The 26612-nt window shown below is 41.6% G+C and overlaps 1 protein-coding gene across 1 annotated transcript in view; it reads right to left on the reverse strand.

The window, feature by feature from the left end:
- Window positions 1–13729: 13729 nt before the first annotated feature.
- The window catches only part of ATP8B1 (ATPase phospholipid transporting 8B1), a 130623-nt gene continuing 117740 nt past the window's right edge, over window positions 13730–26612 (reverse strand). The window contains exons 24-28 of the mRNA XM_026649254.2: window positions 24604–24687; window positions 22875–23120; window positions 22447–22585; window positions 20763–20893; window positions 13730–14867 (exon numbers count right to left, since the gene is read on the reverse strand). Coding sequence (XP_026505039.1) covers window positions 14640–14867; window positions 20763–20893; window positions 22447–22585; window positions 22875–23120; window positions 24604–24687 — 828 coding nt within the window. The 3' untranslated portion in view covers window positions 13730–14639. The remainder of the gene's footprint in view (window positions 14868–20762; window positions 20894–22446; window positions 22586–22874; window positions 23121–24603; window positions 24688–26612) is intronic.

The raw sequence follows: 26612 nt of genomic DNA on the forward strand, positions 1-26612 counted from the left end.
GGCGCGGGGAGCTCATTGGCCCGGCGGCGGGGCTGGCCCCGGTAGGGTCAGGGGGCGCCGCGGCGGGATTGGTCGCTCGCAAGCGGCCAGCAGGGAGCGGGGCAGCCCCACCCCCGGTGCCGGCAGAGTCTCCTCCTCGCAGGTGAGCCCGGGCCGGCCTCAGCAGTGCAGGGACCAGTTGGGTTCCGGGAGGCGCGTTGCTTAAGCTGCTGGAAATGTGGCCACGTGCAAAACCGGACACGGCTGGGCCCACGGGTGGGAGTGTTGGGCAGCCCAGGGGGGTTGCAGCCGGGCTGGGGGCGCGCTGAATGTGAACCCTAGCAGCGCCCAGACACCGGCTTGGTACAGGAGCTGGGCCGGGCCCTGTTCCCACCAGCCGCGCTTGTCGGGGAGAGAGAGCGCACCTTGGCACGGGGGAGCCCCAGCCACCGCTGCTGAAAGTGGTGAGGAAAGGAGATGGGTGACCCTTAAAGTAATCCAGACCCATCTACTCCCCGAAGGGTTGGGAATAGCACTGATTGCTGGGTTGTTCTACCAATACAGATGCTGTATAGTGTTAGTATCCTACCCGTAATAAATAATTGCACATGACAAAATGGCTTAATGAGGAAATAATAAAAATCTTGTTTCCAAAGAGGTTGATAAACGTTTAAATAATCATAGAAGCCTTTGTACATTCACCTCTGCTGGTACTTTCCTGGTTCCGATTATATTTTAATTGTTTTAATCTTAATATTGCAACCCTGCTTGTGGTTTTTAATTTTATGCTGAGCTGTAACTTCTCATTTTTGCCATGAAATGTTTATTACAGTCATGCTGCATAAGAAGCCCATCGTCCCATGCTGGGTGCATGTAAGCCAGACACTGCACTGCAGAGCAACTAAAGAACTGCATTGCCGACCACGTGTATGGTATTGAAAATTTATTACAAACTGAGGTACATGCTGCAGCAGAGAAAACAAGTCATTTTAGGGTAGAGTATATTAATACTGTTATTATATTTACCATCTCAAAATGATCAAGTGGTACAACACAAAACATTTCCCATCCCTGACTAGAGTTTACATATTTGGTCAGAGATGCACACTGCATATGCCAAATACCACCCTCCTTATTCAGATAGTGAATAGTACTGATGGATTCAAATAGTCAGGGCATAGGGGAAGAAGTGAGGCTGGAGGAGGGATTTAAATAGTAAGTGTTTACAGGATCAAACAAATTAATTCCCATGACTATGGAACTTAGAATATATAAAAAAAACTGGTGCACGTTATGGAGCCATTTTGAGTTGTGCTCACAACTATACATTCTATTTAATAAAGCAGGATCCTGCATTCTTCACCAGTTTCAGTTTCTGAATGGATTTAGAGTGACTTCAATAAGATCAGGATCAGGCACTGACCTTGCATCATCCCGTGCACCAATACATACTAAGATACAAGAAGTCAGATGAACAGGTTGCAGATGTTGGAGGTAATCAGAGTACTACTCCATAATAGACATTATTATAGAATCATAGAATATCAGGGTTGGAAGGGACCTCAGGAGGTCATCTAGTCCAACCCCCTGCTCAAAGCAGGACCAATCCCTAACAAAATCATCCCAACCAGGGCTTCGTCAAGCCTGACCTTAAAAACCTCTAAGGAAGGAGAGTCCACCACCTCCCTAGGTAACCCATTCCAGTGCTTCACCACCCTCCTAGTGAAAAAGTTTTTCCTAATATCCAACCTAAACCTCCCCCACTGCAACTTGAGACCATTACTCCTTGTTCTGTCATCTGGTACCACTGAGAACAGTCTAGATCCATCCTCTTTGGAACCCCCTTTCAGGTAGTTGAAAGCAGCTGTCAAATCCCCCCTCATTCTTCTCTTCTGCAGACTAAACAATCCCAGTACCCTCAGCCTCTCCTCGTAAATCATGTGCCCCAGCCCCCTAGTCATTTTTGTTGCCCTCCACTGGACTCTTTCCAAAATTTTCCCACATCCTCCTTGTAGTTTGGGGCCCAAAATTGGACACAGTATTCCAGATAAGGCCTCACCAATGCTGAATAGAGGGGAATGATCATGTCCCTCGATCTGCTGGCAATGCCCCTACTTATACAGCACAAAATGCTGTTAGCCTTCTTGGCAACAAGGGCACACTGTTGACACACATCCAGCTTCTCATCCACTGTAACCCCTAGGTCCTTTTCTGCAGAACTGCTGCCTAGACACTCGGTCCCTCGTCTATAGCAGTGCATGGGATTCTTCCGTACTAAGTGCAGGACTCTTCACTTGTCCTTGTTGAACCTAATCAGATTTCTTTTGGCCCAATCCTCTGATTTGTCTAGGTCCCTCTGTAGCCTATCCCTACCCTCCAGCGTATCTACCACTCCTCCCAGTTTAGTGTCATCTGCAAACTTGCTGAGGGTGCAGTCCACACCATCCTCCAGATCATTAATGAAGGTATTAAACAAAACCGGCCCCCGGACTGACCCTTGGGGCACTCCGCTTGATACCGGCTGCCAACTAGATGTGGAGCCATTGATCACTACCCGTTGAGCCCGATGATCTAGCCAGCTTTCTATCCACCTTATAGTCCATTCATCCAGCCCATACTTCTTTAACTTGCTGGCAAGAATACCGTGGGAGACCATATCAAAAGTCAAGGAATAACATGTCCACTACTTTCCCCTCATCCACAGAGCCAGTTATCTCATCATAGAAGGCAATTAGGTTAGTCAGGCATGATTTGCCTTTGGTGAATCCATGCTGACTGTTCCTGATCACTTTCCTCTCCTCTAAGTGCATCAGAATTGATTCCTTGAGGACCTGCTCCATGATTTTTCCAGGGACTGAGGTGAGGTTGACTGGCCTGTAGTTCCCCGGATCCTCCTCCTTCCCTTTTTTAAAGATGGGCACTACATTAGCCTTTTTCCAGTCATCCGGGACCTCCCTTGATCGCCATGAGTGTTCAAAGATAATGATCAATGGCTCTGCAATCACATCCGCTAATTCCTTTAGCACCCTCGGATGCAGCGCCTCCAGCCCCATGGGACTTGTGTTCATCCAGCTTTTCTAAATAGTCCATGCTAGGAACAGAATTTGAATCTTAGTTTCTTAGTTTCTTACTAAGTTGTCACATCCATTCTAGGCCTCATCCATTAGGCCTCAACTGGAGTATTGTGTCCAGTTCTGGGCACCGCATTTCAAGAAAGATGTGGAGAAATTGGAGAGGGTCCAGAGAAGAGCAACAAGAATGATTAAAGGTCTTGAGAACATGACCTATGAAGGAAGGCTGAAAGAATTGGGTTTGTTTAGTTTGGAAAAGAGAAGACAGAGGGGACATGATAGCAGTTTTCAGGTATCTAAAAGGGTGTCATAAGGAGGAGGGAGAAAACTTGATCACCTTAGCCTCTAAGGATAGAACGAGAAGCAATGGGCTTAAACTGCAGCAAGGGAGGTTTAGGTTGGACATTAGGATAAAGTTCATAACTGTCAGGGTGGTTAAACCCTGGAATAAATTGCCTAGGGAGGTTGTGGAATCTCCATCTCTGGAGATATTTAAGAGTAGGTTAGATAAATGTCTATCAGGGATGGTCTAGACAGTATTTGGTCCTGTCATGAGGGCAGGGGACTGGACTCGATGACCTCTCGAGGTCCCTTCCAGTCCTAGAATCTATGAATCTATAGTACCACTAAAATATACAACTAGGGCCCTATCTTAGGGTAACGCTACCCTTACTTCTGCGCTGCTGCTGGCAGAGCACTGCCTTCAGAACTGGGCGCCCGGCCAACAGCCTCAGCTCTCCGGCTGCCCATCTCTGAAGGCAGAGCAGAAGTAAGCGTGGCAATACTGCGACCCCCCTAAAATAACTTTGAGCCCCCCTGCAACTCCCTTTTGGGTCAGAACACCCAATTAGAGAAATATTGCTCTCTCCCATGAAATCTGTATAGTATAGGGGAAAAGCACACAAAAGACCTGATTTCACAGGGGGAGACCAGATTTCATGGTCTGTGACGTGTTTTTCATGGTCGTGAATTTGGTAAGGTCCTATGTATAACACAGAAGGATCAATAGTTCCAGCAATTGGGACACAAAAGATAATACATTAGACACTACTGACAACAAACTAACCAGTTGAAGATGAGACTCAGAAAGGCAATAACATTTTTCAGACCCCAGTATATTGGAGACTCTGGTCTTAGAGGCACTGGCCTGGGCCCATGGTTCTCAGATGCAACAATTTGTCCCTCAGTAATATCACTATGTCAGCATCTATTAGCTATTGAGGCCTTGTGATGGGACAGTCTTTCATAATACAACCCATTCTGTGAGGAGATGGACACTTAAGTAGTGATTATAGCCTTTGGCCTTTGTTAGCCCCCTTTTTGGACCCTTCATTTTCTCCAAGCATTGGTCACTGGTTTGGTGAGTACCTAACTCCACAACTCCCTCTGAAATTGTCTTGTACACCTTTTAGTTTCTCCTAGGAGAGCTGAGGTCCTGCAATGCTGCTGTCTCTGTCCAAAAGGCAAACATAGTACCTTCACACTGGCTGCTGATTAGCTGACAACCCACTCAGAGGACGCCCTCCAGATGTTTGTTGAGTTTAGTTCTAGATCTGTTATAGATGGATCAGCTATTTATAGGTCTAGAATGGATGAACCAGGAATAGTTCACTGGTCACCTGCCCAGAGGAGTTGGTCACCAGGAAAGCAGTTCACAGCTCACCTGAGTGCTTCCAGCCACTATGAGCCATAGGTGGTGAACTCCATGCCCATGGGCAGTAACACAAGAAGCTGACACAATTCAGCCCGAGTCAAGGTTAGCATTAAGGTCAGCCAAAAGGTACCTAGCACAACCCAAGACACAATTGAGGAAGTTTTGTCTTTAGGCATATGTGTATTGAGAGTCATTCTAGAGAAAATAATCAGCTAAACACAAGTTATTTCTCTAGCAAAGAAAACCTCAGCATGTCATTTGTGCAAGGGGGCTTGTGAGCTAAAGTAAAATTGAAATCTAACCCCCTCCCCCCCGCCAATCCTTGTTTGAGTATCCACCTGTCTTGTGCTTATTCTTCAAGAATGAGAACCTGAAAAGAATGATATCCTAATATGCATAATTTCTAGATGGAAATTATTACTGGGAACTCAATCTGTAATTTCATACACTAGAAAATAATTTATGAGCATAAGGTCTTTGGGGCAGGGACAAGGGGAATAACTAGTGAGACTGTCTCTTTGTTCTGTTTGTACAGCACCTAATGTAATAATATAATGTAAAAAGTAAAAATTAAACTATACAGAAGTATGCATTCCTATAAAACATGTAGCGTATACAGTAAAAGGGGTTACAAAAATGTGAACTAAAATCCTATAAGGGCTCAAAAAAGGACTGTAGGTTTGGTTTTCTTTTTTAAATAGCTGAGTGCTTTAAGAGCAAAAAAACCCACACACAACCAAAAAAATAAATCATTAAATGTAAGTGAACCCCAGTCACTGAAATACTATTCAAATGTGCCATCCAAATTCTGTTTTAACAAATTATTAACTGTAAATAATTAAACTACTTTAAATAATTCAAAATCAGAACAAAACTGCCAACCATTAAAATCCCATCAAAAATTCTATTTCACTTTAATATAAAATAAATATTACTAAAAATATTAGAACTATATAATAAAATTGCTCTTCATTTTTTAATTCTATCATGGTTACATTTTTACACGTATTGGAAGTAGTTATACCATCTAGAAATCCCCATGTCTTTTTTAGAGATTTTGATTAAATTATTTATAGTTTAATAATTTAAACCAGATTGTCACGCTGCCTGCAGCAGTTAGCACAATTTATTATTTACAGACACATTTTCTGGGAAGAGCTCATTTCCTTCCGAATGGCTGTAAAGGCTTTTCAGGGGAGGAAAAAAAAAAAAAAAAAAAAAGCAAAGCATATCGTGGTGGTAGTTGTCACCATCTGAGCTCCCCTTTGCATAATTTGTTTTATTACTAAGGGTTTCACTGGGCATGACTGCACTGAGTTATACTGCCATAACTATGTTTTATTATTAAACCAAGCATTCTCCTCTTTAACATTCATTTTTTAAAACATTTTTACAACTCCCTCCCAACTGTTCAATTTTCTTCATATTTTGCAGTGTTAATTTGTGCAAAAGCTTTTTCAACTCCTCAATTTTTAAAAATTAAATTAAAAATTAACTGACACTTTTAGCCAATTTTTTGTGGCAGTTCTAAACTTATGTTTTTTGCTTTTATTTTTTAAATTTAGTACACTTAGCTTGCAAAACTGTACTTCCTAAATACAGTCCTTGGAGGAAGGCTGCTTTCTACTTTAGATTTATGCAGAAAAGTAATATTGTTTTTCCCCTGACCTTTCAGGATTTTTTTCCGTTTAATTTGGGGGGGTTTTGGAAGGGGTTGGGGGTTGTTTGTGTTTTTTCAACTTTTAATTGTTCTGTATACTTATTACATTCATTTTTTTAAGGTGGTACATTTTATTTGTAAAGTTTTAGCCACCGGAAATAATCATTTTGAAACTGCTGCCTTGATCTGGGCTCTTTTTGTGTGCGTCCGTCTGTCCGTCCGTCCCCTAGATACTATTTGTTGGAATGTTTGATATGGGAAATTACCAAACACTAAGGGCCCTGTTGGCTCATTTTAAGACAGATTCTCTTCATCTGCAGTCACCCCTATTGATCAGAGGCTTTCCTTTTAGAAACTTCCCCTTACTTTGTTAGTTATTCTTTGAATCAGACATCCTTCCTGTTTTTTTATTTCTGTCCTTATCACTTATTATTTTCAAGGCCTTCCTTCTACTTGCTAGTCAGGCCTTTCTTTACAACACATATATATTTCCTTAACTAAACTTAAGCTAACTTTAATTCTTTAATTTTATACTTATCCTACATTCTCCACCTTAAAACCTGACTATGTGGGATTTACTACATTAAGCATTTTAAAAATACGTCTACAATTTTGCAACATTTTGTACCACTAAAACTTGACAGTGCAGAATTAAAATGATCATTACCACAATTACATTGTCATTAAAAGCTTTGTTAATTATCAGTCTTCACCATGGATGTAATCCCACTTATTTCCACCAGCAGGGGCTAGTTAACTCCTGAATTTCCTGTTCCTGGCTGTTAAGATTCAGGTTTAAGGGAAGAATAGAATGTCCAAACGTGGGTACTGCTTTTAAAGCATCCTCCCGTAATCTGAATCCAGCCACATTACAAAAATGGGTATAGGATGCAAAATCTTTCCATTTATCACCGCAGGGAATTTTGATGTGAAACAAAACATTGGCCAATCAGAATAGCAGTCTTTGGATCTATACCAAAAGTGGTTATTTCCAGCAACTAAACAATATTTACCATTCCCAGCCTAAGCAGTTTTTACTAAACCAGTAAAAATCATGGCTTTAATAAAGACACTGGATTTATGGCTTACTACAACAACCCACTAACACAACACAACACACACACACTTTTTGTCTAGGGGTGCTAATGGGCCACTTCACCTTGAATGGTCGCTTAGAATACATGCTAACTATACTAGAACTTATATTTAGCTGTGACACTCTGAGTACCGTTCCCACACCTGAGGAAGAACCCTGTTTAGCTCGAAAGTTTGTCTCTCTCACCAACAGAAGTTGGTCCAATAAAAGATATTACCTCACCCACCTTGTCTCATAGATCCTGAGGTCATGCTTGTTAATATGCTTGTCCTTCTCAGGCTTGTTCCATTCAGGATCCTGCGCAGGTTTCAGAGCCAGATAAGCTTGCCTTCCTCAGTGGAGGAGTCGTCGTCAGAGGACTCATCTCTCCTGGAAAATTTTTGTGCTTTTTAGATTTAACCTTTTTGCATGATTTGGAAGCATAGAAGCTTTGCTGGGGCCTTTTACAGCTTGCCCTCCTCAGGGCTTGAAGCCCTTTTGAGAGGTGTGTCTCAAAATCCTCCCCCACTGGATCCCATGTTCCCTGGGAGGGAGGACTCATCAGAGCCCTCCTGGTTAGCTTGGGCTTCTTTCTCTAGGGCTCTCGGGACCCATTTTAAAATTGCAAGGGGGTGGGGAGGAGAATTCATGGCTCTGCAAAATCCCCCTCTTTGTATGTTCTTATTTATTAAACATTTCTTTATTTAGAAGCCTCAGCTGAGTCAGTTTTGTCTAAGCTATTTATTTTTTTAAAAAGGGTTTTTTGCCTTTTTTTTAATTATTATTATTACACAAGATGATCCAAATGAACATTCCTTGGCATGCTTTCTGCCTTTGTCTCAAAAGATACCCAGGTTTAGGTTTACAGGTAATAAATTGACTGAACAAGCTCCTTCTGAATTCGATATTTCTGTCCAAGATTAAAATCCACCTAGACTTTGCATGTTGATGGGTATGTTGCACTCAAGCATGCCCATAAATGTAGAGGCTGCAGAACAAGGAAGTTATCTTGATGAAATTCCATCAGACAGATGTGCCATGAAACCTGTGCTACTATCTTTGTTAAGCAACCTCCCGACATAAGAGACCACTCCAATGTAACAATAATTTTGTCTTTTGAACAGTCATTTAAAATAGCTTCACTAGAGTCTTTTCATCCCTGCAATATGGTGCTTGACCTTGTCAACTCTGTCTTTAGCAGACTGCTTCAACTCCATGCATTAGATTCCTTTGACCGTTATCCCTGTAAATGTATGACCTCTCTCATTAGGTTGTGAGATCCTCAGAACAGGGAATGGCCTTAAGAGTCTGGAAAGTGCTGTGCACATGGTAGGTTCTACTGCAAATTAATAATATGCCATAATTGGTACATACTCCATTGGTAGTAGTGTGTGATTCTTCTTGTTCATAAAGATAGTTTGCTGGGGACTTGAGAAGACAGGGCAGGAAAATCTTGGCGTTTATTGGCCCTCCCCCCCTCTGACAAAAGATAATATGGCTGTCATAGCATATTTAGTCACACTAATGAATCACAGTAATAATGAATCACCAAATCAAACAGCTGACTTACAACAAATACAAGTAAATGCTTGCTAGCAAAATTTATAAGAGAAACTGCTTGTGAAGAATACATACATATTTTACCTGTAAATCTAATCTCTAAATTCTGCTAGACAGATTCAGACCAGTTTGGAAAATGTGTGCCAAAATAAACCACTCAGCACAGTTCTGTGGTAGATGCATCGTCTCTTTCCTTCTTGAACAAAGATTATAAAAATTACATGGGAGAAACAGGGTCTACCAGAAGTGAGAGGAACTCTACCCTAGAATAAGTCTTCGCTCATGCCAATTCTTTACCCACAGCACTATTAAACATGTGGTGAAATCCTGGCCCTACTGAAGTCAATAGAGTTTTATCGCTAGAGTTTTTCTATATGCAATATAGAATACAGGAGTATCATACCCCTTTAAAATCTGAAGTGACCAAATGTCACGTGGCTACCAATCGTTAACGTGAAAGAATTCGTGTAGTAAAAAAAGCACTTTGACAAGCCAATGCTGTACAGTTTCTCAGTAAGGAAGGGAGAAAGACACTCAAAGAAATTCCATCTATTGATACTGATAAAAGGCCATAGGTGCATAAAACATCACCATGGTCAACAGTATGAGTCAAAATGGAGACTACATCCTTGACCAGAAGATCTGTAACAATTCAGATGGTTCAAGCCTAAAATCTGATAGGGCTGAAGGAGGCCAGAGGAAGGCAAATATTTCTAGACTTGCTTGGCTGCGGTCTTATCAACCGTCATTCTTAGAAGTGAGGGATTTCAGACAGGGCAATAGCTGAGGATGTTTCTTGAACAGAGATCTAATAATTGCTTTTCTAAGGCCTGTTTACACTAGACAATTAATCATTCTCACTATTGCCAACTGTTTCAGCTCCATCCAGATCAGCAAACTTTGAGAGGCTTTGCTGGATGACACTGGTGTTTTATGCACTATGCCAATTCAACTAGTTTGAGAGCAGCAAGATGACAGTGGAAACAGACTGTCTCATGAGGGCTCCTAAAGGTGCTAAGGTGGCTGGAGATTAACCAGTGCTAACAATGGGAAGTTAAAAAAAAAAAAAAAAGCCTTAGTACAGGCACTTAGAGTCTGACATCTAGCCTTTCTTCACAGAAGCACTGACAAGCCTCCAATAAAGTGGCCTCCGTAACTCTCTTCTAGTTTTCAATGAATAAATTGTAGTGCACACACTGCCCAGCCACTCAGCAAACATTGCTAGCTTAAAAAAAAAAAAAAGTCCCCCACAGCTACAGACAGTTCAGATCCGAACAGTCTTTTCTGCAAAAATGTTGAGAGTATTTTAGAGTGAGCAATCGTTAAGCCGCGATGGATGCAAACAGTTCTAATTTACCAAGTTGTTACCCGGTTTAAACAGTTCAGCTAAGCAAGGTGGTGGTGAAGAAAGAGTCTTCAGCACAGCCACGAGATTTTAAAGATTCTTTGTATCCCTGTTAATCTGATTCAGCACAAGACTGTCATCAGCACTCTACCCATCTGCCTTCCCATGTCATCTGTTGCAGACAATTTACATACTATGGTGACCTGTGAGAATAATATGAGGTTCAGGGGGGCAGAGGATAGCAGTTTATGGAGTCCCATCAGGGAACTGATATATCAGGCTGTCATCAAGACAGTATTGAGTTCTTCTACACCAGTTCTACAACTTGTGAACCCCTTTCAATAAAATGTCAAGTCTCGCGAACCCCCTCCTAAAAATGAGTATTTCCAGGGATTTTCTCCTTTACCTGAGTATAAATTATAAAAGCAGTGATCTTGAAAATATAAAATGTGTTTTTATGACATGCTTATTACACACTATTAATTATTATTTATTATTTATCATTACAGAATTTGTATTACATTATGAAAATGGCAACACTCTTCCAAGATCTCACTTTCGTAGCTTGTATCACTTTGAATAAGCCTGTTATAAGACAAGGCTCCTATGTTTCATCAATGAGTATCAGATGTGAAACAGCATGAAGGTATTTAAGAAGACAACTCAAAGAGTTCCTCCTACACAAGCATTCAGGTCTTGAGCAGTCCAGGCAAACAACGCGCTTTACAACAAAGCTTAAACTTGTTCTTCATAATAATTTTAAAAACAATACTAGCTGCCTATTTAATTTTAAAAACAGCAAAAAATATCCACCTCCCTTTCCATTTCTTATAAGGAATCTTGAAGTTTAAATCTCCTCAGTGTGATAGAAATGCTTGCTTTGATCTGCTTAGCTCTTGGGGCTTCGGGCTGCTGGCCCTGTGCTGCCTGGGGTCCCTAGGGATAGCTCTGTCTGCCATTAGGGAGTTCCCCCCCCCCCCCCGAGAACCCCCTGTAACATTTCGCAACCCCCCAGGGGTTCACGAACCCCAGTTTGGGAACCACTGTTCTACACAATCCCAGAGGACTTGTCCAACTGTATGACACCGGAATCCATGAACCCACCACTGCATTGCACCCCTCAAAGGTGGTTTACAAGAGGCATCACACAGTACATGGCAACTGTACACAACCACTCAGGGCATGCTGTGAATACTGTACCCAACTGAAGCTTCCAGGAGAATTCAGGGAGGCAGAGTGTACTTGACCAAATTGTTACTCGTCAGTACCATGGGTTTTTTAAATGAACAGGGACTAAGCCTCATCTGAAAGACAGTAATTCCAGCAAAAGTAGTCTTAGTACCATATTAAGTGATGTGTTCAATGACTTGAAAGAATGTCATCCGATGAAATTCGCACCACTTCCTGCAACAGCTTGTGTTTCCATGGAGGTCTCTCTCTAGGCTGACACTGCCAAGTGTGTGAGATCAGACAAAATCACAGCCCAAGCCAGTATGGCTTAAAGCAGGGGTTCTAAACCTTTTTCTTTCTGAGCCCCGCCTCAACATGCTAGAACAACTCCAGGCCAGAGCCCAGCGGGGCAGGGACAGGACTCGGGGCTCCAGGCCAGGGATGGGAACCCTGGGGCATAGGTGTAGTTTGACTTCTATTTGGGGGGGAGGGAGGGGCGGGCAAGGGCCAGCAGGGCTGTATCCAGCTATGAACAGCGGGGTCCAAGAAGAGAGCGCCACCTCCACCCCGTGACTCACCTCAGCAGGTCACCTACCTGTCTGGAGCTGTGTGCCAGTGGCTGCTCCCTGAGGGCTCTGCTGGGCCCAGCTCTGACCAGCTGCGTGAGCAGACAAAGGGGGCTGGAAGCTGAGAAGCAGCCACGACACCGAGCACTAGCAGGCGGTTGAGGGAATGCCATGGCTGCCTGCCCTATGGCGGCACCACACTGCCTGGCTCTGGCTTCCCGCCTAGAACCTGGCTAGAGGGCGGGCGCTGCGGGAGAGGAGGAGGCAGTGGGGTGGAGCTGCCCCCAGGACTGCCCCACTCTGGCACTGCAGTTTGGGGGGGGGCAACAACCTTGTGCCCCCTCAACTCTGCCCATGGACTCAAGGTTTCTGCCCACGTCGGGGTTTCAGCCCCGGCTTCAGGGGCGGGGGAGCTCAGGGTTTCAGCCCTGCGCTGCTCCCAGCTTCAGCCCCGCAGAGGTGGGATGGGGTGTCAGGCTGAAGCCCTGCACTGCTGCCCACTTCAGCCCCATGGGGGGTGGGAGGGGAGATGGTGCTGCCGGGGCTCAGGGCACCGGGTTTCAGCGGTGGGGCCCTGCGGACCCCCACTTGAGAACCGCTGGCTTAAAGAATTCAGATGAAGACTGAAATGTAACAGAGATACATAAGTAAGTGTAAACTGCACTCTGAAATAAATACAATCTTTTAAAAATGTTCTATTCAATTCTGTGCTACCAATTGCCAAGCCCAAAACATAACATCTTTCCTCTCTTTTGATCAGTGCTATCTTTTCTTAAGAGGCATTTTGAACCTCTAGGTGGCTAGCTGGTTGACTTTCAACCTTTGATAGGCCAAGAAATATCTCAGATGTTTTCTCCCAACAGTTAACAAATATTTTGTTTGTATATTATTACACAGGCAACTCCTCAATCCAATAATTCAGACTGATTTACAAGCATCAAGTAGCATCAACCTCATTTACGCAGAATTGTTTAATAATCATTCAAATAAAACATAAAAATGGTAAAAACCACTGTTTTCCACATTGGTCAAAAGATTAAAAATTTAAGACATTTTATGAAAGTATTTATTATCTATAAACAAAATATGTTACATATTAAGCCTCACTTACATGTAAATGGAATATATCCATATCAGTTTGCATATTAAAATTAATATTGCACCCAATTTAGAAGACTGACACTTGTATTGTCGACCATTCCCACATCTCTCAATGAGAGAAACTGAAATTATACACTTCCTTTTCTTTAAAATTCACTATACTGCTCCCATCCATTTACTTATTAAAAGAAAAAACTGTAAACTTTCTTGCATTTGCTCCATTAAAATTATGAAATGTACACTTCTTTGCCTACATCTAAAAGATTAACTGTACACATTGGGTTTATGCCCTATTAAAAAACATTAGAACAGTTATTAATGCCGGTGTAAGACAGTATTATATTAAAAAAAGGTGAAACATTTATACATCCTAAAGTTGAGGAAACTAGGTGAGCGAGTGAGTGAGTGAGAGAGAGAGTGTGTAATATGTACAAAAAAACCAAAAACAAAAAATCGGAGAGACTTACATCCCGCCCCCGCCCGCCCCCAATTAGAGGACACTGTTGAACAATTACCAAATGAAGTATGTTCAACTTAAAAGTGGACTATTCTTCCTTATCTAGTCTTACAATGTGTATTGCATTATGAAACTCAACTGAAATGAACAATCACATCTGTCAATTCAAAAGGCAGTTTTCCAATAACCAAATAACTTCATAAAATACTGTACAAGAAAGTAGACACACAAATATTTCAGGGAAAGTGTTTTGAAAAATCCAGATTACTCTCCTCCTGAGACACAGAGAAGTTATTTAAAGAATAAACCAAGCCAGTGATGGAACCGTAAGAGTGAAAAAAGTGCAATAGACAAACATTTAGTAAACAGGAATGGACTGTAACCACACCTACAACTGTGATTGTATTTTCACTAAAATGTGTTAATCTGTTCCAAGTATGTGAGTGACTACAACATACCACCATGGAGCCTAATTTAATTGTATGAAAGGTCAGATGGCATGGCTCCCCCAAAGGAAAAAAAATATTAAACTAATTCACCTTTACCATTGTATAAATAAAATTGTTTAACAAAGTGGCACATACAGTTTGATTGCTTCTCAGCTGTTCATCTTTAAAGTAAGGTATGAAATGTGTGCTGCAATTTTATTTCATGATTCTAATTTTTAAAAAAGGGATAAAATTTAGCAGTTCCAAGCATCATTTAAAAAATTAAAACTCTGGGTTTTTAGACCCTAGAATTTTATATATCCTTCAGTTTCACATTATATTTGCACAAGGATTAGGATTTATTTAAAAAACAAAACAAAAAAACACCTCTTGGTTCTTCTATTTTTCAATAGTCCCAAGCCAAGCAGTTTTGTAAGAAATTTGTGAAGTCTTCATAGCCTCATGTCATCTGGTTTTTAAAAAAATCCTGAGTCTTCCATAAAAAATAAACATTCTTTGTGCAATCATTTTCCTAAAAAGCCTGTCTTCTAGAACTTAAATCTTAGACAATTATCAGCTGGCTTCACCAACTTGTCTACCTTCGGCCACCTTGTGGCGTAGCACAGCATCTAAAGGTGCTCGTTTTTTACGTATGTTACGTCCAGAAGCAATAAGATCAGCATATCCCCGTTGATGTGAGAAAGCATAAGCAGAACGACGGCTTGATATCCCTCGACGAAAAGTGCTCTGCCTTCGCTTCCACTGTTCTTCAGCCTTGTATTTCTTACGGTTCTTCTGAATCTTTATGAAAGGAAAATTTGTAACAGGTTAATTTAGAGGGAAAATAGGTGCTCATTTGTACTTAACATCTTGGGAACAACGTGATGGTAACTTTAAAGTGTTACAAGTTTTATAAAAGTTATTTTCTTGTTAAAATTTACCTGAATTAAAACCAGAAGCATATGTTAAAAAAAAAGGGTTTTTAAATTATTTTATTTTGCATGTTTTATTAACTTCTTAAGGCATTCCAAACTAGAGTGGGCATGTTGTGTAGTAAACAAAATGAAAAAAATGATATTTGTATCTAAGCTTATTTTCTTGTTTACAGGTGGCAATAGCTTTAAAAATAAAATCTAAAAGACAATAGGATTTTAATAATCACAACCGTTATTCCACGTGGGGCTTTCTTGCCAGTTCTAGGTACAAACAAACAAACACAAACCCAAAAAGAAACCACTGCTGCCTCTTGCCACAAACTTAAAGTGGTAAATACAAACAAAACTATAATATAGTCTGAAGCCAAAAATGGCAGAGTTTTTTTATCCAAAGTGAGCCTGGGAGGGTTTTTGTATTCGGTTTGCAATCTGGACACAGCAGTGGCTAAGTATAGGGAAGACAAATATATGAAAGCCTGTTTTAACAGTTGTGGCCAGACATGGGTCTGGCCATAGCAGAATGTCAAGGCACTGGTATTCAGATAAGGATTATTTAGAAAGTTTCGGACCTATGGGCTCAGCACTAAAATACTTAAGATCATGATTAAATAAAAGTATATATAAAATTCTGCAGACAATCCAATGTTAACAATGAAGATTCTCAAACCCCCTTCCCCCCCCTCTCTCACACACACACACGCATCCCATCACTCCCAACCAGCCCAATTACCAGAAAGTATTTAGTTTGCCTGGAAACTGCCCGCACCTCATTCTGCTGGCTCTGGATGTGATGGGGATGCTAGAATAGGCTTCCTTAGATCAGATATGGGTATCATCACTTTAGTGTGAGGACAGACACAAAGTCATGCTTTAAGCAGCAACTAGAAAACTCCCTGACCAAGAAGTTCCCACATTTATTAAGCTCCCCACTGCAACACATCCTGGTCCTCTCTCGTAACTGTTGAAGACCAGGAACTCTCTGGCTACTTCACATCCTATTTTCTTTCTAATAAAAGATTAAAACTTAAATGATCAACCAACGTATATACCAGGGGTGGCCAAACTTACTGACCCTCTGAGCCACTTACGACAATCTTCAGAAGTCCGAGAGTCATGGCGTGCCAGTCAGAGTGGGGCTTCTGCTTTGAAGCAGGGTGGTGGGGCTAGGGGCTTCTGCCCTGTGGGGAGGGGGTCTGAGGGCTTCAGCCCCATGGGGTGTGCCTGCTGGGGATTCAGCCCCTCTCCTGCTGAAGCCATGATCTCCGGCAGGTGCACCCCACAAGACTGAAGCCCCAAGACCCCCATCTCCGCTGGGGAGAAGCCCGAAGCCCCACTACACTGCTGCAGGGCAGAAGCCCCAAGCTCCCCCCCAGTCTGGTAGGTGGAGAATGGAGGAGAGGCTGGAGACTGTAGGGGGGGCTCCGTGAGCCGCACTTTAATTGTAAAAAAGAGCCGCATGCTGCTCGTAAGCCACGGTTTGGCCACCGTGTGTGTGTATGTGTGTGTGTGTATACACACACACACACACACACACACAAATAAACTTCAAATTCCTTAAAACTATTTACACTAGTATGTCCCCTTATGAATTGCATTTACGTAGTCCTGAGCAGTATTTTAAAGATCAAGTCTTTGAGGGGGTCTGACCAGTCTTCAGACAGTGTCCTCATTTCTGTTGAGTTTCCCTGTGGAGGGGGCTCAGTTCCTGACAGGTCCCAGATCCCCTCAGTGACCCCTGGAGAAGTCCTTTTGGAGTTGCCATTAGGTAACATTTGAGAGTTTCTGCCAAGTTCAGAGTAATTCTGAAACTCTGGCAACTTCTGGGCCACACTGTGTTCCCTGGTCTCAGTTCAGAGAGTGCTTTTGTTCTGTGCTGAACATTGAAGTATTGTTGCTGCCAAATTTTTATTTCAGCATCCCATTTTCTAAATTCCTTCAGGTATGCCCACTTCAGTTTAAGCTGTATCGGAGCCACAGGTAGATATCTTCCCATTAGAAGTTCTACTGGAAATAGTCCAGACACAAGCGGTGCTGACCGATATGCCCGTGGTGCTTTATATGGGTCCACTGATTTTTGCGGAAGTCTTTTTAAATCTGAAATGCTCTCTCCACCTCCCCGCTGCTCAGGGTATAGTGTGGACTACTATTACAATGTGCAAAATCCAAATCCTATGCAAAGGCTAGGAATGTTTCATAGGGTTACCATATTTCCACAATCAAAAAAGGGGACACTGGGGGGGGGGAACCCTGCCCCTGCCCCATCCCCATCCACTCCCTCCCACTTCCCACCCTCTGACTGCCCCCCTCAGAACCCCAACCCCCCTTGCTTCTTGTCCCCTGACTGCCCTCTGCTGAGAACCCCCCACCCTAACTGCTCCCCTAGGGCCCTACCTGTCCCCTGACTGCCCCGACCCTTATCCACTCGCATGGGTAGCAGGGTTGTAGAAATTTTGGTGGTGCCCAGAACCCACCCTCCCCCACCTGCCTAAGACTCTGGGAGGGGGGGGTTGGGTGGGGGGAGGAGGTCTGGGGTGCAAGTCCTGGGCTGGGGATTAGGGTGCAGGCTCTGGGATAGAGTTTGGGTGCTGGGTGCAGGCTCCGGGCTGGGGCAGGGGGTGGGTGTGCAGGAGGGGGTGAGGGGTGCAGGCTCTGGGATGGAGTTTGGGGGTGGGAGGCGGTGCAAAGGGAGGGGGTGCAGGCTTTGGGAGGGAGTTTGAGGGCAGGAGAGGGTGTGTGGGAAGGGGGGAGGGAGTTTGGGGATAGGAGGGGATGCAGGGGTGAGGGCTGTGGGTCTGAGGATGAGGGGTTCATGATGCAGGAGGGGGCTCAGGGATGGAGCAGAGGATTAGGGTGTGGGGGGATGAGGGCTGGGGATGAGGGGTTTGGGGCGTTGGAGAGGCTCAGGGCTAGGGTGGAAGGGCAGGGTAAGGGCAGCCTGTCTTCCCATTAGTGGGATGGGGGACGCTAGGACCCAGGGGCAGCAGACAGCAGGTGCTGCTGGCTCTGGCAGTACAAGCAGGCAAGGGAGAGGCAGGCGGGGGGGGATCCATGGGGGGGACGCGCGGAGGGGGGCTGGCAGGTGGAGGCCGGGGACCCATCCAACACTCCACTGCTCCCTGGCTGCCCCCCTCCCCGGACTCCCCTTACCATTCTGGCTCCACGTGTAGGCAAAACACGCTGCCCGGTGGGTCGGTTTGTGTGTTACACAGGGCTGCAGACAGAGGGAGGGGGGAGCAGGGGAGGGCTCTGGCTGCTGGAGGCCAATGGGAGCGGCTCAAATCGGCCCGGCCGCCCAATCAGCAGCCGCACTCTGCATGGAAGGGAGGGAGGGAGGTGAGGGAGAAAACCCCCCCGGACATTTTAACCTTGTTACCAATTCCTCCCTGACGGCTATTTAGAGATGCAAAAGCCGAACATGTCCGGGGAAATACGGATGGATGGTAACCCTATGTTTCAGAATGTTGTCTTGTAAATATTGACTTCCGTTTCTGTATGACCTGTGCTGAGGAAATCTGTGTAAGTATAATCAAGTCAATATATCTGGAGAAGTAATAGACTACAATAATGTACGCATGACCTTTCCAGAAGAAAAAAAAATCTGCTGCTACCCGCTGCAAACGTCTGTTAGGTAACTTTGTAGACAGTAATGGTTCTAGTGATTGTTCTTACTTGTTACATACCTTGCAACCCTCTGCTGAGGTCTGAATTTGGCTACTCAGACTGGGCCACCATATGGATTGTTTTGCTCATCCCCTGCACTTGCTTTTTGCCATTGGTGCATTCCAGTTTTTCTATTAGGTGTAGTCCTTGTATTGCTGGCAACCCAGTTGAGGGAGCTGTCAGTCTTTGTATTACATATATTATTTGTGGAAGACTTTTCTGTCCTTTCTCCAGGTTTCCAAGGAACTGGCCACAAACATCCAATGTATTGTTCCTAGCTCCATGTAGAATCTTATTTGATCTTTGCAGATCTCTGTTCCGGGATTGCTTATGATTTTTATTTATGTATTGAATTGCAGTGATTGCTGCCCCAGTATCAGTTTTAAATTAAAGGTTTAATCTATTTTGATGCATGCTTGTGTACCAAGGTGTTCTCAATAGAATAGAGAATATAGCTTCTAAAAGTACGGGCTTGTCTGATAACACTCCCTCTTAGATTGTGTCCACGACTCCCGGTGACCTGCATGCTATTGCGGGAAGTCCCATTTTCTGGCATCTCCTACATTGTCTCTTTGGCTGGACATTGTTGACGGCTGTGGCATGTGTCTTGCTGCATCTTCCACAACTTTTCCAAGTTTCCCTCCTATTAAGATTCTTTGCTCTCCCACTCTCTAGTTGTGCCCTGTTCTTATTTTCTAATTTATGTCTTTCCTCTTTACTGTATCAATATTGTCTGATGCAGTCTCCCATATGCTGCTAGCATATAAATTATATTGCTGTTTCTTTATGGTTTCTTGCATTCTCACTTTTGCTAGTGTGACATTTGGATCTACTGAAGCTGTGCTGATAAACTGAATTATTTTATGCCAACAACTATCCTGTCTCCTATTTGTTATTCTTTTAATGCTTTGTATTTGCAATGTTCAGCATGTCTATGAAATACAGTAATGAAAATCACAGCTGTTTCTCTTTGTTCCTGGAACCTCCTATTAAATTTGGCCCTTTCATATGTAATATCTGTCTGTCTACGAAATGGCCAACAAAAGCCTCTTTCACTTTTGTGTAGTCTCTCTTTTCCTCATCAGTGAGGGGGTGAGGTACATGGATGTCTTCAGCAGCATCACCCACCGCAAATGGTACCAGGTATTTTTGTGCTTTATCTGTTAAACCTGAAGCAATCTGGAATTGCTCAACTCTCTGGCTTGAGAGAGCCAGCTGAGATACCAAAAATCAAGCCCCTCAAACAGAGCCATTTGCACTATGGACTTCATTGCTGTGATAGGGCTTTATCTCCTTCTTGGTGCAGCTTTCTTGGCGCATGCCCATTGTCTGATCTTCCACTTTCCCTACTGACTCACCACACTGTCAGTCTGGGGGGGGGTCTCTTTTCTTTCAGTCACTCCCCACCATTGAGAGATATGGAGAAAAGGGGCATACTGTTTGGGAGGGAAGGAGATCTTCACTCTTCTACCCCACAGAACAAAGAGAAGAGGAAGGAGAGAATAAGAAGTTAAAGAAAGGAAAAGAGAGAAATGTCAGCAGGTGAGGTAGAGGTGGCAGAAGGAGATACATGTGGACCAGCACTTACTGAGGAAAACAGCAGATCAGACAAAGAGGCAGAAGCAGACTGGGAGAAGGCTTAGCAGGAGAGTATTGAGAAGACCATCTCAAGGCACTGACTCTCCCTGCTCCATTGCGGTGGCAAAGCAACAGGGCACCAGTCTCTAGCAAGGTTCCCAAACTGCCAGTTTGGTTAGGCTTTCAGAGAACCCCTAAGTTGCCATTGTAGGGTATATTCAGGCTCATGAGGAAACCAGATGCACAGTCCTAATGAAATTCTCTTTATAGAACATAAGAACGGCCATACTGGGTCAGATCAAAGGTCCATCTAGCCCAGTATCCTGTCTTCTGACAGTGACCAATGCCAGGTGCCCCAGAGGGAATGAACAGAACAGATAATCATCAAGTGATCCATCCCCTGTTGCCCATTCATAGCTTTTGGCAAAAAGTCACTACCAATTAACTTATTTTCTGAACATTAAGAATATTATTGACTTATATAACTAAATACAGTTCAAATTAACCAAATTTTTCTACTTACTTTATCACTTTCTGAAGGCCAAATTGTCATTGACAAAAATCTTAGTGCAACAACAGGAAGCAAACAAATTGCAACTGACAAAAGTATTGTCAACCAGAGATATGGCTGTCTTAGAGCATTTGGAGCAGTCCCTGGGAGAAGTAAGCGTGAAAGTTAGTCTATATCTGTTTTCAATTAAATTTATACAGCACAACAAATTAAATTCATGTTTCCTGCCCTGAAATGTATAATTGAAGTATTCCAAGTGTGTTTGAATACAACTGTATCAAAATCTAAAATAAGCCACTACCAAGAAAAAGTTTGAGGTAAGGAACCAGCAAATGTGCTACAAATTTATAACAACATTTGTATTTTCTTTTCAATGTATTAACTTATAAAACTCTTTAAGGGATAAGTTAGGGTGAGAACAAGTATGTGGCTGGCACATGTGGTTTTTTTATTACTTTTAATGGGCAAAAACTGTGATTAAGAGAAAACTCTAGGATCATTGTAATATACATACAGCGTAGTGCAGTTCAATCATAATGTTTAATTTAAGCAACCAGACAGAACAAATTCTAAAATCTGAAGCACTTTTAAAAAGCAGAGGATGAAGAGCATGAATATGCTGTACAGGAAGCAACACAGGATTTTTCTCAGATTGATTTTGATATCGAACTGAAAGTAATTTGCACAGGGATGTAGTCACATCTGAAACCAGTATGCAGCAGGAAATTTGTTATGCACAAATATGATATGTAAAAAGCAACAAAGAGTCCTGTGGCACCTTATAGACGAACAGATGTATTGGATAAGGAGCCACAGGACTCTCTGTTGCTTTTTACAGATCCAGACTAACACGGCTACCCCTCTGATACTTGAAATATGATATGGTTTCAAGTAAGTTTCGGCACCTGACAGTCTTTGGGAAGATAAGTCTAAAGCCCATTGCACATCCACTCACTTACCCAGATCACAAATTAAAAAGGCGGGGAGGGTGAAGGACAATGGGCAAAGAAAGGTAATCTCAAGCATGTTCAGTAGGCACATAAGGCACTTAAAGTATTACCAACACAAACCATTTACAAATTTGGAGTCAGGCCCCCCAAAATCATGAGACCTTTTTAGAAATAAAAAGTTTGGAATTCTTTTTATTTGCCTTCTAGTTTTTTATCCTTTAGGGTGCAGTTGGGTTACATTTTCAAGCCTTTTCACAGCAAAGCAGCCTAGAAAAATTTGCTTGAGAATCATACGTTCTTTTTTAAATTATAGCTAAAGTTATAGGAAACATCAAATGTCATGAGATGTGATACAATTGCATGAGTAGGCAACTTAGATTCGCCTTTGAACCTTACTCCCACTGCTGTGCAGGAGTAACTTGGCAGCCACAGAGCAGCCTTCAATGTAGGATCACAGGTTTCCCTTTACTTTGTGCTGCAGATCACTTTTTACTTTGCTCCTTTGTATGCAACACCCTACACTGCACAACACAGGTAGCTACTTCAACAAAACCATTTTGATTAAGACACACATGTTGACCCCATATAAACTAGGCAATGTTTTTCTAAAGTGAGTTAACATTCACCTCTACTTAACTGGGCATCAAATCACATCTGATAAGCTGATATTTTGATACTGTGTTTACTCTAGTTACATAATCATTTGAGGTAGAACGCAAGAATGCAAAACAGAACAAAACACTGACCTGTAAACTGAAAGCTAGATGGGAAGAGAACATGTATTCCAGCACTGTGAAGGTCAAACATGATACCAAAGTAAAGTGCAATACTCCCAAATATTGAGAAAGCATTAACGAAAGTCCAGTAAGAGGTATCCAAACCCATCTGAAAGTAAATCAGATAACACACAATGAATTTATGATGTAGAAGTCAGAAGCATGTAATTGAATATTCTGCAAACTATCTGTTATGCAGATACTTGGGTCTGACTATTTATTATATAGTTTTAATACAATATAGAATTTTCTGTGAATATACCAGAGAGGAAGATAGTAACCAAGCAAAAGTATATCAATATGCAAAAAGATTTAAACTGAATGATAATTAAGCATTTATTCTCACAAAGATGCGCTTTCAGAGCAGCAGGGGAGATCATGAAGATAAATGTACTTGCCTGAAAATTGACTGCAACTATGAGAGAAGAGGCTGCAGTGACAGCAAATGATTGGTAGTCTGAAGGTGCCTCTCCATCTTGCCCCATGGTTTGAAGATAAGCTCCGTATGGTATGAAGAAAATAATCAGTGATGTTATAATTCCATGTATTAAGCTTACAAAGAATTTCTTGTAGTTAAAAAGCAAGTCTTTCTGTCCAGATATATACAAACCAGGGAACCGAAGACTAAGTTTGTCGCTCACATCCTTAATAAAAGAAAAGTTACAGCAGTTAGAAATAAATCGGTGCCATAGAGCCTGAACCACTGTATAAATCTTCTCCCATCAACATTTAGCTTTAGGGTGGGAGGATAGGGGAGTTAAGCAAGACAAGCCAAGAGATTACCTCCGTATTAATCCCAAAAGTGATAAAAATCTGAAGCTTAAAAAAATACAGAACTTGAATTCATATATGCATATATGAATGCAAGCTATATTTTTAAATAATTAGAAAATGGACAGAGAGACTCTAGAACAGCAGTGTGTTGGTATAGAAATGAAAGGAAGAAATGCCATCAAAACCTAGACTTTATATTTATTCAATATGAATATTGAATATGAAGATCTAAGAATATGGTACATTTTTCCTTCCATCACTCAAATGATGTACCATTTCTATATCTTCCATTCACACCTATGTGTAAATATTTCCATAATAGTATGCAACAATGCCCAGCGTAATGGAAAGAGTCTATTATAATATATACATGCAAAAAAGGTAGTGCTAGCATTTTTGTGGGAAATACAACTCAATTTCCTTGCCTTTTTCTTTTTTAAATCTCTAACCCATACATACTGCATGAATTTATGAAATTTCTTTTCTTTTAAACCTCCCCCCACCACAAAAATGCATTGCATTTCTATGCATGCAAAATCTATAGGCAAGCCCAACTTGGAAAATCAAGCAAATCCAAAATAAAATCTAAGACCCATTCAGATTAAAAATAAAATATTGCAGTTTTCAGCATAATTTTTTTTTTGCCAAATTTATTCCCATTGAAAATGGTTTTAAAAATAGAAATACCTTCTGACACTATAATCGAAGATAAATAATGCAAGTATATTTCATAATCAACCCCATTAATGCCATTCTACAGTACTGTACATACATATTGGCCCTGATTCAGCAAAGCACTTAAATATATGGCTAACTTTAACCATGTACTTCAATTCTGTTGAAGTCAGTTGGAATTATGTGCTGAACTGCTTTGCTGAATCAGGCCATTGTGAAGAAAGCTATCACCATCCAATTCTAATCTACACTTAATTGAGATGTATTCCTTTCAATTAAGTTATGCGTTAATCCTACCAATGGGATTAATGGGAACTGCCCTCTAGCAAATGACTGAACAAAAAGTCACAGCAATTGTTATGTCAGGTATTTCTAGTTATTAACGAAAAAAAGCTTACAACATTTTCTATTAGCTTCATGGAGAAAAGCTGTCTGCTAAGACCTACAAACTTTTGAGCAGATCAATTCAACATTGAACGTATTTGAAGTTGGTTAGCTTTGTCTAGTCTAGCAGGCCACGCCTTATTGTCCTCTAATAAATAGGATATCTAGCAACCTAAAAAATATCACAGATTAGAAGTAAAAGTTACTTCAATTATGTTTACTCTGATCTTTTTCTTTAACAATTGCATCTAAAATTCATTTGAAATTTTTTTTCTTAATAGCATAGTAGTATACCTGGTCAAGCAAGCCAACCAGAAGAACTGGAAGACTGGAATATAACACATTGTAAAGCGTGATAAACCAATCTTCATAAGCGGTCTGCAATAGAAAATAAATATCAATTTATTAATTAGATATTACTTTATATTTAGTTGCATCATTTTCATTTAAAAAGTTAATTCAGAAACAATCTAATCTAAACAAGAATATTAAGAAAACTGATTGAATTGCCAGGTTTTGTGGGTTTAAAGTTAATGTGCATTAACCCACCAGGCCTCTAGGGTCTTGAAATAGTTCTTTGAGCATTTGTGTTAAAATACACACCCTTTTTACTAAAGCAGCATAATATACAGGTGACCATTAAAAGGACAGAATTTGTTCCCTAGCTACATACATTCAACTTCCACTGAAGTCAGCAACAGTTACACAAGTTAATCTGAGAACAGATTTTGACCACAAGTGTACTATACCAGCAGAGATCACATTAAGAACTGATACCTTACAGATGTAATTAAAACTGGTGGAAACTCCGTTTCAATTCCATAGGAAATTCTGACATTTGTACATTTTTGTTATTGTTGTCCTGAATCAGAACAAAGAGTCCAACTTTAGAAATTCCCCCTGAAAAGAAGTCTCTGAACAAGTTTTCATTTGGGGCCAATTGAAACATTTAGTTTCAAGTTCAGCCTTAAATTTAATATAAAATTGGGGTAGGAGGAAATTAAAACAAAGCATTTGGATTGGGTCAAAATGTTTTGCCCTTTGTTTTAATTTAAAAAAACACCACCTTTTGTCAACATAGACATGTTCCCACTAATATTTTCTGTGGGAAAATGTTAGTGAGAAAATTTTTGACCAGCTCCAGGAAAAAAACTAAAAAATATACTATTTTATTACAGTTTTGTTTACAGTGTTTATTTTTATTCCTCAGAACATCTGCATGAAAACTGAGCGGTTACTTACCTGTACAGTAACTTGAGTTCTTCAAGATGTTTTGTCCCTATGGGTGCCCTACCATACGACATGTGCACACCCGTACACTCTTGATAGGAGAGTTTAGTCAGCAGTTTCCACGGGTCCATGCCAGCACACTTTACTTTCTTGGGCTCTGGTGCAAGGGCACATAGGGAGAGAACCATCCTGCCATTGCTCCAGTTCCTTCTCAACTATGAAGCCCAGAAGACTGCAGCAGAGCACCCACAGGGACAAAACATCTCAAAGAACTCAAATTACTGTACAGATAAGCAACCTTTTCTTTGAGTTATTGTCCGTATAGGTGCTACATTGTTGGAGACTCCCAAGCAGTAACTCAGTGCGGAGACAGGTGCTGAGAAGGCAGATCCAACACAGTTCTGAGGACAGTGTCACCAAAGACTGTATCTGCTCTGAAAGCAGGTAGGATAGCAAGTGCCTGGTGAACCTGTGAATGGAGGACCAGGCTGCTGCCCTGCAAATGTCCACAATGAATAGGTCCTTAAGAAGGGCTATCCAGTGGATTGGGCAGTCACGGCATGTTCAGGTGGTATTTTCTATATAAGACACAACTCTAAAAAATATAAACGTATGGGCAAATAGTGGTAGCACCTGTATAAAAAATGTTTAAAAAAAAAATCCAAACCCAATACTTTGTTCAAAAATTACTCCTTTTAAACAAATCTTGCTCTGTTAAACCAAACTCTAAAGAATATAGGAGTTTGTCAACCTCCTGGTCTTAAAAAAAAATATATATATATATATATATATATATATATATATATATATATATATATATATAGGCAAAGGTAAATATTATTAAGCTATGCTTTCAGAATCCAGGCTGTGTTACTCACTAACCTGTGTCAAATGTAACAAAAAAGTTTGAAAAAATGTTCAAAAAAAGGCAGGGTAAGCTTTTGCCTAAAGGGGGAGTAGAACTAAAGGTGGCCCCAACCTCACCTTTTGTCAACCCCCCCCCACTCTTTTTAAACAAATCCTTCAAAAATTTGTGCACAGTCCTTGAACTAAACAAGCCCTAGCTAATGGCT

The sequence above is a fragment of the Terrapene carolina genome, unplaced genomic scaffold (genome assembly GCF_002925995.2).
Source record: "Terrapene carolina triunguis isolate 2854851 unplaced genomic scaffold, T_m_triunguis-2.0 Scaffold69, whole genome shotgun sequence".
Lineage (NCBI taxonomy): Eukaryota > Metazoa > Chordata > Testudines > Emydidae > Terrapene > Terrapene triunguis.